Here is a 14,215-nt window from a genome sequence, read left to right as displayed (position 1 = left end):
CTCTTTCCTAGAGACTGACCTCCTAGAGAGGTCAGATTGTCTTCCCTCCATCCCTTCTTCCCCATTTGGAAACATGCTGCAAGCTTTGCTGGAATATTCAGTTTTAAATACTGAGATGTACGTGAATATTGCAGAAGGTGTGTCCTGGTGGTCCTGCCTTAGCTCATTTTTAGATCTCTCCTAGGAGACCAGATAAACCAAGGCCTGTGATTAGACCCATGGGACTGTGTATTTTATTTCTATTGTGTGCCTTTTCCTACCTAAGCTTTTCTGAAGAATTCTGATTTTGCTGAGATCTGTGCAGAGAGGTAAACTTTGCCAGAACGAGAACTTAAGGCACAAGTGTCATAACCTGCTTCCTTCAGTCTCCCATGTAAATTAAAAAAAGAACTAATTTTGTAATATAGATGGAATTATTAACCATGGGAGACACTGAAGCCAATTTTGGACATCAGGTTCTGAGAAGTACTATGGAGGAGCAGCTCCTTCACTAATGAAGGCAGAAACAAGTTAACAGCATCAATACTATTAAAGTTATTCCATTTCAGAAATGCTTCAAGCACCACAAATACTCCTATCTCAGCTGGAGCAAAAACCTCCCACAGTTTTATTCTGTTTTCCTATTTAGTTTCTTGCTGAGAAGTAATATTATTTTTACTTGTTCACTAGCTTTGTTTTACTTGAGAAAAAGCAACATACTGTAAACAGTTGTTTAAAATATAGTTTGCCAAAAAGCTGATACTATATTCAAACACAAATTAATTTAAAAACTATTAAGGACAGAACATAGAATTTGTGAAGGAACATGGGCTCCTTTTAGTGATCTACTAGCTAGTTAAATGTCCTGGTTTGAGGTTTAATTGCTGATCTTGAGTCAAACCAGTGACATTCAAAAAAAACACTCAGTTTCCTAAGTAATGGAAAAAGGCAAAAATGCCTCTTATCAAATGACTAACATCCAATTCACAGAATAGTAACAGGACATATAAAACCTGCATCTTCAGCTACAGAGATTATGCCAACACTGGGTCTCCTAAATTTACTATTTTTCTTTACTACTCCTTTCCAAACCATGTATATTAATAAACACCACACTTAAGTGCTTACCAGATTTTGATCTTCCATGTGTTGAGCTAGAAGCAATGGTGAGAGACTGTGGTTTAACTGGATCTACTGGTACAGTGTAAGTGCCAGCACTTGGAACTTGGATATAAGGTCCTACAGCTGCCACCCTTCCTGAAGCACTCAAGGATGACTGGGGTGAAGAAGTTCCATTAATACGGTTCAACTAAAAAAAAAATAAATAATCAAACAAATTGAAACATGAACTTCCTTTTAATCTAGGCATTTGTGCACGAACAGGAGGTCTAAATGTAATTATCTAGAACCATGCACTGTAGCTAAGAAGCCTTAATAATTAAGTTACCGTGCTCCGTGCTTCTACAAAAAAAAAAAAAAAAAGTTACAAAAAGTACAAATTTATTCCCTAAAATTTGAATTTCTCAGCCCTAGCTGAGATACTTCTTGTAGAAACTTTTATTTCTGTAAGGTCTCTTTTATTGTGCCTTTACTTCAGTAAACAGACTAAAATGAGCTCTTGAATGTTCAAATATGTGTGTGGGATTTTTCAGAAGCCTGAATACCTTCAGCTACAAATACACATGGAAATCCAGAACTGATCTCTCTGGTCCTTAGATAAATGGTCTGCGGTCCAACTCATTTATTTTCAAAGTTGCAGACAATTAATAAGACTAAATATATCAGACCATTTATATTTTTATCCATTTTCCATATTAGAAGTTCAGTATTTTGTAAAACCCAAGCTTTTTATGCTTTCATGCTTTGAAACGCAGCTTAGCATCACATTTTCCTTCCTAGAAATATAAACTACTATAATTTTTAAAATAGTATGCTCTGTACCATAAAGAAAAATTAAAGGAAAGACATTCTGCTTAAGAGTTTTCTGGTATCTATGGAAAATGTTAAGTAGTTTTAAGAAGCCTGCTACTTTTAAAATAGGTTCTTTACACATAATCGTATGATTTGGCTGGGACAGTATTAGATTCTGTGTAGCTTTTATAGGCTCTTGATAAACTAAAGTGTGGCCCTTTTAACAGTTTATCTTACAGGAATGTTTTCTTTTTGACGTGCCTCAACTTTTTTCTTGTATAGTCGTTCACGCAGCTCATTGATTCGCTTGTCCATCATGGCCACCTCCATGTTACGTTTGTTTAAGAGTTCCTTCTGCTGCTGAAGCTTGGAATTCTGCTCCTGGTTAAGCCTGTTACGGATCTTCAGGGGGAAAAAAAAAAGAAAAAAAACATTGGGTCAGCAATTTGTTCTTACATCTCTAATGTAAGAATGGGGTTCTAATTGACAAACGGGTGAATATGAGCCAGCAGTGTGCTCAGGTGGCCAAGAAAGCAAATGGCATCCTGGCTTGAATTAGAAATAGTGTGACCAGCAGAAGTAGAGGTGATTGTCCCTCTGTACTCAGCACTGGTGAGGCCACACCTGGAGTGTTGTGTCCAGTTTTGGGCACCTCAATTCAAGAGAGATATTGAGGTGCTGGAGCAAGTACAGAGGAGGGCAACAAAGCTGGTGAAGGGCCTAGAGAATAAATCTTATGAAGAACAGTTGAAGGAGCTGGGAATGTTTAGTTTGAGAAAGAGGAGGCTGAGGGGAGACCTCATCAGTCTCTGCAACTACCTGAAAGGTTATTGTAGAGAGGTTGGTGCTGGTCTCTTGTCACAGGTAATTAGTGACCGAACAAGAGGGAATGGCTTCAAGCTGCAACAGGGTAGGTTTAGACTGGACATTTATGAAAGGTTTTTCACAGAAGGAGTGATTAGACACTGGAATAGGCTGCCCAGGGAGGTGGTTGAGTCACCATCCCTGGATGTGTTTAAGGGTGGTTTGAATGTGGTGTTGGTGGAGATGGTTTATGGGAGAACTTTGTAAAGTAGGGATGATGGTTGGACTCAGTGATCCCAAGGGTCTTTTCCAACCTGAATGGTTCTATGATTCTATGATTGTATGTTATGCTTCCACACAGCCTGTCAAATTGGCATTTGCAACCATGAAGAACTCTTAAAATAAACCAGTGAAAGAATGTTGTAATAAACTAGTGGATATGTAGACTGCATCTCATTTATAGCAAATAGATGGAAAATTTTTTCATAAAGATGTTTCAGAAAATAATTCCACCACGAAAAAAAAAAGTAATAGAAAATGTTTGTTAGTTGTTATGTTTAACCGAGAGTTTTATTATCATGAAAACTAAGTGACATAAATCTTGTAGCAGAAATTATGCTATTGATTCTGGTTCCAGTTCCACATGGAACTTCTTGATGTCTGGATGCGAGGTTAAATGAACTGCTAGTGCAGGGATTGGGCACAGATCTTCCACTCTACACAGGGATTAAACGGAAACCTTCACATAGGGTTTCCAGTAGATTAGGGGATGAATTACCTTATGGTTTAAATCTACCATGACAGTATAATAATTTCTCTTGCTTTTCTATTAGCATTTTTGCACCCTTCAGTAACTCTGACAGTTTTGTCTCAGTGTTCCAATTTTCATGGTAATGTTACTTGCAAAAAAAACCTAAGGCAGATTTAAATCTTGATAAACACATATGGGATCATTGTGAAGCACAGCAGAGAAATCTATTTAGCATTTGCACTTGGAAATAGTCAAAAGACAGATATGTCTTGTATAAATGGGGAAAGGGGAAAAAAAGGGTGAAAAGGACCCTGACACACTGGCACAAAATTTAAGTATTTTGTAACATTCGAAGATAAAAACTGGACAAAATGTCTATGTAAATGGAATATGTAATTATGCATGTGAGAACTACACTTCAGATGTAACAGTATTCCTGGAGGAAGATATATGATAGTGATACAGGCAATACTGTATGAATACACTGCAGCTACAGTGCACTCTACAGTGTAGTGAATACAATGCATTTTAGACTTGTAATGATTCTACTGAACTGTGTTATTTCATTCTTACATATTTTGCTTAGTTACACCAGACATTATGGCTATATTTTTACAATACATTTTACATTTTCTTTTATTCACTGTCCAGTCATGTCTCCAAGTTAAGATGACATCTAATGGAGCCTGCTACACTCAGTTCTTCGCCAAATAGAAAAGTAATAGAAAAATGATGAAATTAATTTCTCAGAGTTTTGAGAGTTTAAAACAAGTACTAGACTATTCAGTATTAGGGGCTGAGAAATGTCCTACAGAACACTTGCACACTTTGTACCATTATGTGTATGAGCAACAAAAACAGTTTTTAAAGCTAACAAAACTGTTTCAGAGGGTTATATATGCTGATAACTGCAACTTCCCACATTAACAGCATTCCAATACACCAGTTTTGTGAGAAACCACAGAACTGAATGGCCACCCATAAGAGCAGTAATAGAAGTTTTAAGAATCTACAGCTGTCATCTAAATAGCATCCCTCCATTACTTACCTGTAGCTCTTGATATAACTTCTTTAATTCTACTGCTGCAGGTCCTGTCATTTGTCCATTGTAAGACTGAAACCCATTCAGTTTCCCTTTCCTTAAATCCTCCAGTTGCTGAGTAAGTTGATCCACTTTCAACACTGCAGCCTGTAGCTCCTGCTGCTTTTCCTGGAACATGGCACTTATATGCTCAATTTCAGTTGCTAAAATTAACAGGATAAAAAGAACAAAAAACAGTCAAGTAAAGCAGAAGTTGTTAATTTTTAAATTCTACAGGCATTGATTAATGCAACACATGAGTTTCAAATCTAGTATAGGCATGCACATGTAAAATATTTATGTTTGGAAATTTGCTAACAGTAATATTTCCTAATAATTAGAAAATAGACTTATTCTGACTTTATGCCTGATTATATAAAACAGTAACATCATATATAAATTTCACAGAAACACAGCACCCTCTGTAAGTAAAAAAACCCCATACTATCTGCAATCCTTCCTCATTGTAATATTGCATTATTTACCAGTCATGCAGTGAACAGTAAATTCAATTAATAATTATTATTTTAAAAATCCACATACACAGATTCCCATTCATGATCTTGCTGTAGTCCACTTGTCCTCTCATGGCCCGAATTTTTTTCAGCTTTGTCTCCTGAGTTTCAACACGTTCTTTCAGTTTTTGAAGCTTTTCACTCTCAGAAGCAGACTGCTGCTGACGACGCTCTTGCTGCTTTAGGTAACGCAAACGTTGTTCCTGACAACATGAGATTTCACACAAGAGGAACCTGTTACCCATTTATTTTTTACAAAACTTAACTTAGAAAAACTCATCGCGATGATCACTAGGGGTTTTATTTCCAGAAATCAGAAAAAGTTCCATCTAGTTAAAATATGTATCAGTTCTCCAAGGAAAACTCTTAATTAAGTTAAAAAATCTGTTTTTAGAGCAGAGAGTCAAGATCTTTTAGACCAAATTTTAAATTTACATATATGTGCAAATAAAACCCTAGCCTGAACACTCATTCAAACACATCTGTGCAGCTTCCTCTGGCATGTTTTCTAGTACTATTAACACATCTCCTGCCGTTGCAAAATGGACTTCCAATGCTCTTGTCCAGCTTCCCAAAGAAGTAAAAATATGTCCAACCAAACATTTTAAACAAGCTGATCAGCTGTAAGATAATGTTTCAGTTTTTAAATAACAGTCCTGATGGGCACAGAGGGCAAATGTTTAGTTTTTGACATCAAGCATGAGCAACAGAATTGATAGGTTGATTCCTAGGTATTCTAAGCATCCAATGCATACTGTATAACACCTACAATAACTTCCAACTCTGAAAACATACTTAGATTCTTACATCTCAAGAGACTTGAGGCATGTAACGCATGAATAGATCCCAAGTAGGCATATTCTCTTCTCACACTATTATTACTGGACTGGAGTGAATGAGCTTCTAAACATGAGCATAGAATCAAGCCTGGTCTATCACAGGTAATGAAGTCGACCTCACAAAAGACAAATAAAACCTAGCAATATTTTTATAAAGACACGACTTGTCTTAATTATTATAGTATAATTTATACTGAAATGCTGTGTATTGCCTAGATTAACATTAACTTGGTAAAATAATGGATGTCTCAAGCTCTTTCTTGAGCTTATGTAGAATGAATTAGGTGTTTTTCTTTATGAAACCCATGCTTGCATATGCGAAGGAAATCTGTATTTATTATGATCTGTGTATAATGATTACCTTAGCAACCAACATTTGCTGTTGATTTTCAATCTGCTGCTGCTGTCTGGCTGCCATATCTTGAAGTTCAGAAAGAGTGAGCTCAACACGTGGATTGCCAACCTGCAGAACACAAAATAGTTCATTTATGTATTGATGTATAAGTGTTCTGAAAATAGAAGTTAAATCTGCACTCCCCAGAGGAAGGCCAAGGTCTCCTTGCCAGTCCTCAGAGGACACCTATGAAAGAGTAAGGAACCTCAGAGCAGAAAGAAAGGACACAGACCATGCACATACCACAGACAGAAAAAGCAAAGAGTGGAAAAGCAGATGAAAGAGGAAAACACTAAGAGACAAAACAAACAAGAGAAAAGAGCCCTCATCCTGTATTTAACACTGCTCTGTTTGGATGTTCTGTAGAACTGGTGCACAGCACTGGCATGGCACAAGTGGGAACACACACAGGTATTTTAAGCAGAAATTGGAATCTGAAGCTTCTTTCCTTTCCTAACATTTTCAGTGTAACAGCCTTGGCAGATCCAGCTGGTGGTGAACATTAGCTACCTAGTGCAGGACAAGACCACGAAAAGCCTCAGATAAAGGCTGTCAACTAAACTCACATCCAAAGGTAGTGGGATTTTCTCACTGATTGTTACCTTAAGTGCTTCCATCTGGGAAAAACAGCCTGCACAAAGTGAAGCAAAGTTGATCCCCTTTGGATAATTAAGTGGCTCTTACTAAGCAAACTTTGAATGAAAAGACAAGATATTAGTGGGGCTTTATCATTCCTTTTGCAATTCAAAACTAACAAATTTACAAAACTGGGGTAGAGACGCAATTACTGAAAAGTATTTAAAATGGATATAATTCTGTGACAATGTGTAAGACCAAATCTTAAGCATTTTGAAAAATGAATCCCTTGTTTCAGTAAATAATTCTATCAACAAATACTATCTAAATCTATACATGGAATTAATTAAATTCACCCACATTTTTCACAATGCAATCACAAGAAAGAGTGCAGGGCAGCAAGACAAATTCCATAAGCTGACACTTGCCAAACACCTCTTTTCTTACTCAGAAAACCAAAACTTAGAACGTTAGAATTGCACAATTTAACCACAACTTCAGAATTTCCACAGGAAGAAAACATCATTCTTTGAAAAATTACGCTGGGAAGTTCAGAATAGCCCATCATCTGTTTTAAGATACTTACATGTAATTCAGTCAATTCATGGATCAGTGTAAAAAGCTGGACTACTGCATTGTAGTAATTAAAAAATACAATGTAGTATTTTCACCAACCTACCTGACTACACTATCAGTAAACCAAATTAAAATTGCATCACTTCCTCCTCTCAAGATAATAAATACTTCTGAAAATTAAAAGATATTTAGATGTTTTTGATATATTGATAAATAAAACTGTTTTAAATGAGTGTTTACAAAATGGAACAGGGTCTAAACACTTCAGATGTAAAAAAACCAAAACAACACATACAAAAAAACCCAAAGAAAAACCCCTAAAACATACAAATAACAAACCACTCCCCAAACACCTCCCCACCTCAATCAATCAACCAGACTGTGTATCTGATCAAACCTGATCCCCGAGGAAAGCTGATTAAACTGCTCTGCTTTTCCATGCCCACCCTACAGACTTCCAGTGCAATCCTGCAGTGGTCCTGTCTGACAAGTACTTCACTCTGAAAAAGGCAAACTTCACCTCTAACAATTTGTTGATACCAAAGTACACCTCAGCCACTTTGAACAGCTTGTTTCATATTCCTACATCAAATTCCTACTTACGTAAGTATCAGTTCTTATAATAGACTGTTTCTTTAAGCTTCAGTCAGGAAAGGAAAATAATATTTGTTTTAAAATAACTGATTTCTCCTTTTTTCCCCCCCCTTCAATTCATATTTCATGTTTCTGCATACAATTATTCAGGTAAGATATGCAACATCAGTCACTAAAATGAGGCAGATTTGGAACACAAACTTTTAGACCTGTTGCATCTCAGATTAATGATATAGACATGTCAAACTAGAATTTTTAGAGAAATGTATTATCCCTCTGACCATTTCCTATTAAACAAATTACAATTCTTACTGAATACTGCAATTGAAACTCTTCTTACTAGTCCATAATAATGAAAACGATTTAGAGTAGAGAAGCAATTAAGAAAATATCTGTTTATATAGCTGTATAGAATAGTGAAATTAGAACAAAAGGTAAAATCCACCCAAAACACTTATTTTCTATTTCAACACTGAACATAGTAGTTAAAAAAAAATAAATAAAAAAAATTAGTAGTGTGTACTTTATTAGCATGACTTATGACAGACAAGAGTCTAACACAACATTCTTTAAGGCCAAATAACTTGCTTGCACTTGTGGCCACCACCCAAGAAACCAAAGAGAGACATTTTATTACTACTTCCAGAATGAAAGGCACAAACTGGATGAGAAAGTAACAAAGCTTTTTTCCAAGTGCCATCCACAAACCAAAACGTCCAACTTGAAACAGAAAAAACAGATGCTGTTCTCAGAACATGTTCAGGCTCTGCTGACTTCCTTCCACCAGAAAAACCTAAACATCTGCATCTGCTTGACTCTCTAGGGAATTCTTAAAAGAGTCTAACAATGGCCTTCCTCTGGATCACTGATTTTAAAGGTAAAAAAAGTGGGTGTATGTGAATTGATAGTATATTCTCAATGCACATATTCTGTTTTAAAAACCTGCAACTTGCATCTGACTATGCTAAATCTTTCCAATGCTTCCCTCCTTTCTGCTTTGATCACCATTTAACAGCATTGATAGCTCATTCTATTTCCAGTAGTAATGTTCACAGTTGAACACTACCCAAGAAATAGGAAGATGTTTTATTCTGCTAAGAAAACTTGTTAAAAGTACATTCATACTCAAAGTTTTATCTGTATAAGGGTTGTGCATATTTCAAAGTAAAAAAGCCATTTCACTGAGTAAAAATTAGACTTTCTAAATGAAAAATGTAACCTGGAAGCACAATACCAGTAAGAAACTGTTTTCTAAAAGCACCAGATTAAAAACAACAAAAAAAACCCACAAAAAAACAACGAACCACCAGTTTGATCCCAAAATACAGAAATTTTGCTGGTTTACATAAGCATATTTGAAAGTATATCTTAGAATGCCTGAAAAAGTAATGCATTATTTTGTATTATGTAAAATAGAGAACATTAATTATCAGATGAATGCAAATAGCTTCTACTTGAGGAAACTATTAACTGCTGTAAAATGTTTCACTTAGAAAGTGTAATGTCCAAAACCTTTTTATACATGGCAAAACACAAGAACAGAGGAAACAGTGATGATTAACCACTTAGATATAAATGTCCTATGAGAAATCTTTTAACATTTACTTCACTGAATATCAGTAAGTGTCCCTGTCATTTAAAATAACTACACTATATTTAAGAAAGAAGAGGCAGCTGATCAAACAAAGTTTTAACCTGTAACTTCACTCGCAGTTTGTTCTTTTTCATCCACATGGCAAAAGCAGTTAAACACACCAAGCAGAATTCCTCTTCAACATCCAGTCAATTACTTCCACATAGACTGTTGCTGATTTCAGGCTCTCAAAACAGGACAGCATCATTTTTGAGACATGAAAAACATTGAATCTTTCACTCAGTCCTTCTTCAGAACCTCAGGTTATTCAAGGCAAAGCGAGCGTTGTATTTTCCCAGTTCCTTATTGAGCTTGTTGGTTCCTTGGATTCTTAAGTTTGTGCTGTTCATACTAGTTATTAACAATTTAATCCATGAAGTCACTCACCTCTCATAACAAACATGAGCCTATCACATTGAAGGTCCAGACCTCCTCCTTTCTCCTGCAGCAAAAGAAAACTACCTCCTGCAGAACTGCCTTCAGAAGGAGGTACTAAAAAGCCACTACAAATATCCACTCCTCCAGATTCCACAGATTCATTTGCTACACGGTGATACATCAAAGCAGACAGTTTTGCTGAACTGTAAATTTCTTTTCATTGATTCACAGCAGCATTTAACACATAGAGATGAACTCCTAAATGAAATCCTACAGAGCAGGCACTGCATAATTAAGTGCTAAGGAAGTATTACGTACGTCTCATACAGACAAGAATACTTTACACCTATATTCCCTAATTTCTTAATATTGACAAGAATCTTAAGAAAATGGTATTTATTTTGTTTAGCATGCACTTTAAAAGGTCATGATGAGAGACAGAATTGGTAACGAACTGGACTTTCAGCTTCTGACACTACCCTCTGATTAATATTTTTAAGACAGGTGAGATTAATGGTACAGTAGTAATTAAATACTTTGGGAACCAGTTTACAAGCAGCCTCAAGACAAGTCATACCTTAGGCATTTAATTAAGAAGAGGAACCTCCTTTAATATTTAATTCTACACATTAGTCTTCTTACTCTGAAAATTCATGTTCTTGTTCCTCTTTGCTTTCTTTCTACCCTCACACGACAGCTGCTGTGTCCATCATACCAAACTACTGAGTTCACATGCTTCTGAGCTATTGCCTTACTTTTCGGCAACCCACAACAGTAAATGAAAATATCACACCTGAACCAGAAATATTTATTTGACAAGCATAGTGTACTGTAGTGAAGACATGAAAGTAACAAGGGCACATACCACTGGGTTTTTTGCCTTTATTCCCATCAGAAAGCTATCTTTTATGAGAAATCTAATTATGTCCGTCCTAAAATAAAAAACCCATGAGGCTGGCCTTCTGAAATAGATTATACTTTCAAACACGCTAATTAGGAGGTGGTTCGATTTTATGCATTTCTTTGCCTCCATGTCTAAGCCACAAAGATTCTTATTTTGGATAATTTTCTAAATTGCACTAGTAAGAACAGAAAGTTACCTCGAAAATAATAATATTATAGATACCAAACCCACACCTGAGGCTGATTTAAAAAACAGCCTTAACAGAAAACAACAAATATTCATAAGCTTTACAGGCCACCATAATGACTGGCCATCTCATGTTTAGGTTCAGCAACACCTAGCCACTCAAAAAGCCAATATAATGTCATTGAAAATTAAAACCAAAGCATTTCAAGAGTTTACCAATCATTTCCTGCAGGCTATCTCTTCAGATCTTTTTCTACGTTTGCAAGAGCCACCATGTCATTAACTTACATTATCTATTCTTTCCCTCTTTTTTAAGATAGGTGTTCACACCCATCTCCCACACAGTTCTTCTTCAGTTCCTTCTCAACACCCTGCACTAGAAAGTGTAGGTTCAAGTACCTCAAGCCTCCTGAAACCAGCCAAGCTCCACCTTCTCCTATATGTGTTCTTGGACAATGAATCATGTGCAACAAACTCTGTCTCACATGTTTTCTAGTCTTTCCTATCATTCCCCTCCCTCACCTCTACCCTTATTCCCTCATTTACTACTTTCTCAAAAAAAACCCAAACAAGCAAAACACCAAACAACCTCAATCCACCCCCCAAAAAAACAAAGACCAATGTCAGGATCAATAGTGAATAGGAGGCAAAAACTACAACAGAAAGAGAAAAATCCAACTCCTTTGAGCTCATGATTTGGAAGAATTTACTCCCTCATGTGGGATTCATTAATGAGGCATAAAACTTTTTACATGGCAAAAAGAAAACACCATCTTCACTAGCCTAAAATAAAAGACAGCAAAGGCCAGAAAAGTACTGCAAGTTGCTCCTGAGAAGGCTTAAAATGCCTACATAGAAATGCAAAGTAAATACTCTGGTTCTACTGCACATACTAAAAGACACAGATTTCCATTATCTATAGCAGTTTTTAGTCACTTTCTTCCCAGGGCAAATGAAGGAATACAAAACTCTACCTCCAGACTAAAAACCTAGCTTTGTAGAGCTGTCAAATCCCAAGAAATCTATATAGCTACGTGACAAACACAGACCTGACAGGTCTGGGACTAGGTATACAAGTATGTGGACAAAGGAAGTGAAGTATATTGCACAAATGATAATTTTCCCAGAATAAAGCATACTGACAACTGTAAAATTCAAGTGAGTAGGCTGGAGTGCTTCCCAGCCAGTGAATTCAAGATTTGGATCAGGGCTCTGACAATTCTCAGCCTTCCCAAACCAGGGAGCTCTCGCCTCATTGGGCCACCTCTGCCTCATCTTCCTCTGTGCTGCATTTACAGCAAAGAGGAGCAGCAGCTCTAGCTGCAAAACTACCAAATTGCCAGAGCAGGAAAGAACAACTTGCTTTGCCTGCTGATCTAGCAAAAGATTTTCTAATTCCCCCATGTTAACTTGGACACGAGCAGCAGAAGCCCAACAGTCGCACATAACTTTTCTGCCTTAAGCCTCATTCTAAGCAACACAGTTTAGAGGAAGCTTTAACCAGCCCACTTGGCAACAATACTTTAAAGGTTGCTGATAAGAACAAGAACAGCCAGGACAAACTTTGCATACCTGCCCTTGGTACAACAGTAGTGACAAGGGAAACTGATGGAAGATACAGTTTATTATACCAGTTCTGTATCAAATAGGTCTTACATGAAATGCATGAAGCCCCTTTGGGCTATCTGAGGACTACAAGAGGAGAACACAGGATGGACGAGCATCTGCTGGAGTTTATTGATTCTGACTACCTCACATTTCTGAAACATATTGACCCTATAACATGACCAAATTTAAAAAATCTTAGGTTTTGACCACATTTTCCATAAAACCTGCTCCTAGTACCACATGCATGGAAAACAAATTGAAATTTTTGCATGAAAACTCATAAAACATTATAAAAATCCACAAGAAAATACCGGTTCTTATTTAAACTAAAATAGAGTTTTTTGCTGATCTCAACATGGGTGACATTATTTCCAGTTTAATGACTTTATCCACAGCTCTGCCTTGCATTTTTTTAATTGGGTCAGAAATATGCCGATAGCAGAAATCCATTTTACAGAATCCAATGACAATAGCTTGTGCCTTTTTTAGCTTAATGGAAATGAACAAGCTAATTAAACCCAGACAAAGCAACCAGAATATTGGGAATTAAAGGAAAATATACATAGCATATGCTATCTCCTGATAGTAAAACAATCTTGAAATTAACATGAAAAATGGAATCTGGTAACTTTACTCAGAAATGTATAATGAACATGTTATTTGTGCAAATAAACATTTCAACAGTTTCTTAGAATAAACACGCTTCACCTCTATCACAATTTGCTGAAATATCTATCATTATTCATATATGATAAAATCTTGACATGTCTCATAAGCTACACTACCTGATGCTAGTAAGTCACTCTATATAATAAAATGTTTAAAGTCTATTCAGCATAAGCCACAGACTCGCGATTTCCTGTTTTCCCATATTGCTTTCTTAGAAATCTCATAAGTAAGGCTACCCTTTATTCTGCACAGAGCAGCTAAGAAAAGGCAGAACTTAACAAAAAATCAAAATGTTAAAATACCTTTTCAAAATTAGAAATGGATTTAAGCAGATACATCTGCTACACAGGAAACAAACTGCTTCTAAATCACTTCTACAATACCGGAAAGTAGTATCTGGAATTCATTAATTTAAAATGCGACTGTCTTGCTTGTTCTTGCAGACACTTTTAAACAGCCACAGAAATCTTAGGCATGTTCATATTAATTTTAGTGTTCATATTAATTTTAGTGTTGGCTAAAATACCCAGTAGCTGATTTGAATAAAAATATCAACCTCATGCTCCTAACAAAAACAAATTATACAGTCTTATAGAAATAAAGATCAGTCGTGTGCAAAACTTCAGACCTGTTTACGATACCAATCCTGTTACTCAAGAGTGATTTTGAGTAATAGACATGCTACTGTACATGTTGAAAACACACTGTCCAAGTGCCTTGAAAAAGTAGTCTTGTATTTTTCTGGGTCTTTTAGAAAAGCAATGTCTTATTCTGACAGGATAGCTAAGTATGCACTTAAATGCACTTAGATTACTCT

At 36.2% G+C, this 14,215-nt stretch overlaps 1 protein-coding gene across 1 annotated transcript in view; it reads right to left on the bottom strand.

Annotated features, from left to right (window-relative positions):
- Positions 1-14,215, bottom strand: part of PPP1R13B (protein phosphatase 1, regulatory subunit 13B) — a 40,472-nt gene that overhangs the window by 12,017 nt on the left and 14,240 nt on the right. Inside the window, exons 4-8 of the mRNA XM_010008148.1 lie at positions 6,242-6,343; positions 5,070-5,244; positions 4,494-4,690; positions 2,152-2,292; positions 1,108-1,288 (exon numbers count right to left, since the gene is read on the bottom strand). Coding sequence (XP_010006450.1) covers positions 1,108-1,288; positions 2,152-2,292; positions 4,494-4,690; positions 5,070-5,244; positions 6,242-6,343 — 796 coding nt within the window. The remainder of the gene's footprint in view (positions 1-1,107; positions 1,289-2,151; positions 2,293-4,493; positions 4,691-5,069; positions 5,245-6,241; positions 6,344-14,215) is intronic.

The sequence above is a fragment of the Chaetura pelagica genome, unplaced genomic scaffold (assembly GCF_000747805.2).
Source record: "Chaetura pelagica isolate M959 unplaced genomic scaffold, ChaPel_1.0 scaffold242, whole genome shotgun sequence".
NCBI classification, from domain to species: domain Eukaryota; kingdom Metazoa; phylum Chordata; class Aves; order Apodiformes; family Apodidae; genus Chaetura; species Chaetura pelagica.
Note: the sequence above shows the minus strand (reverse complement) of the source record. Positions and strands in the feature narration are given on the sequence as shown.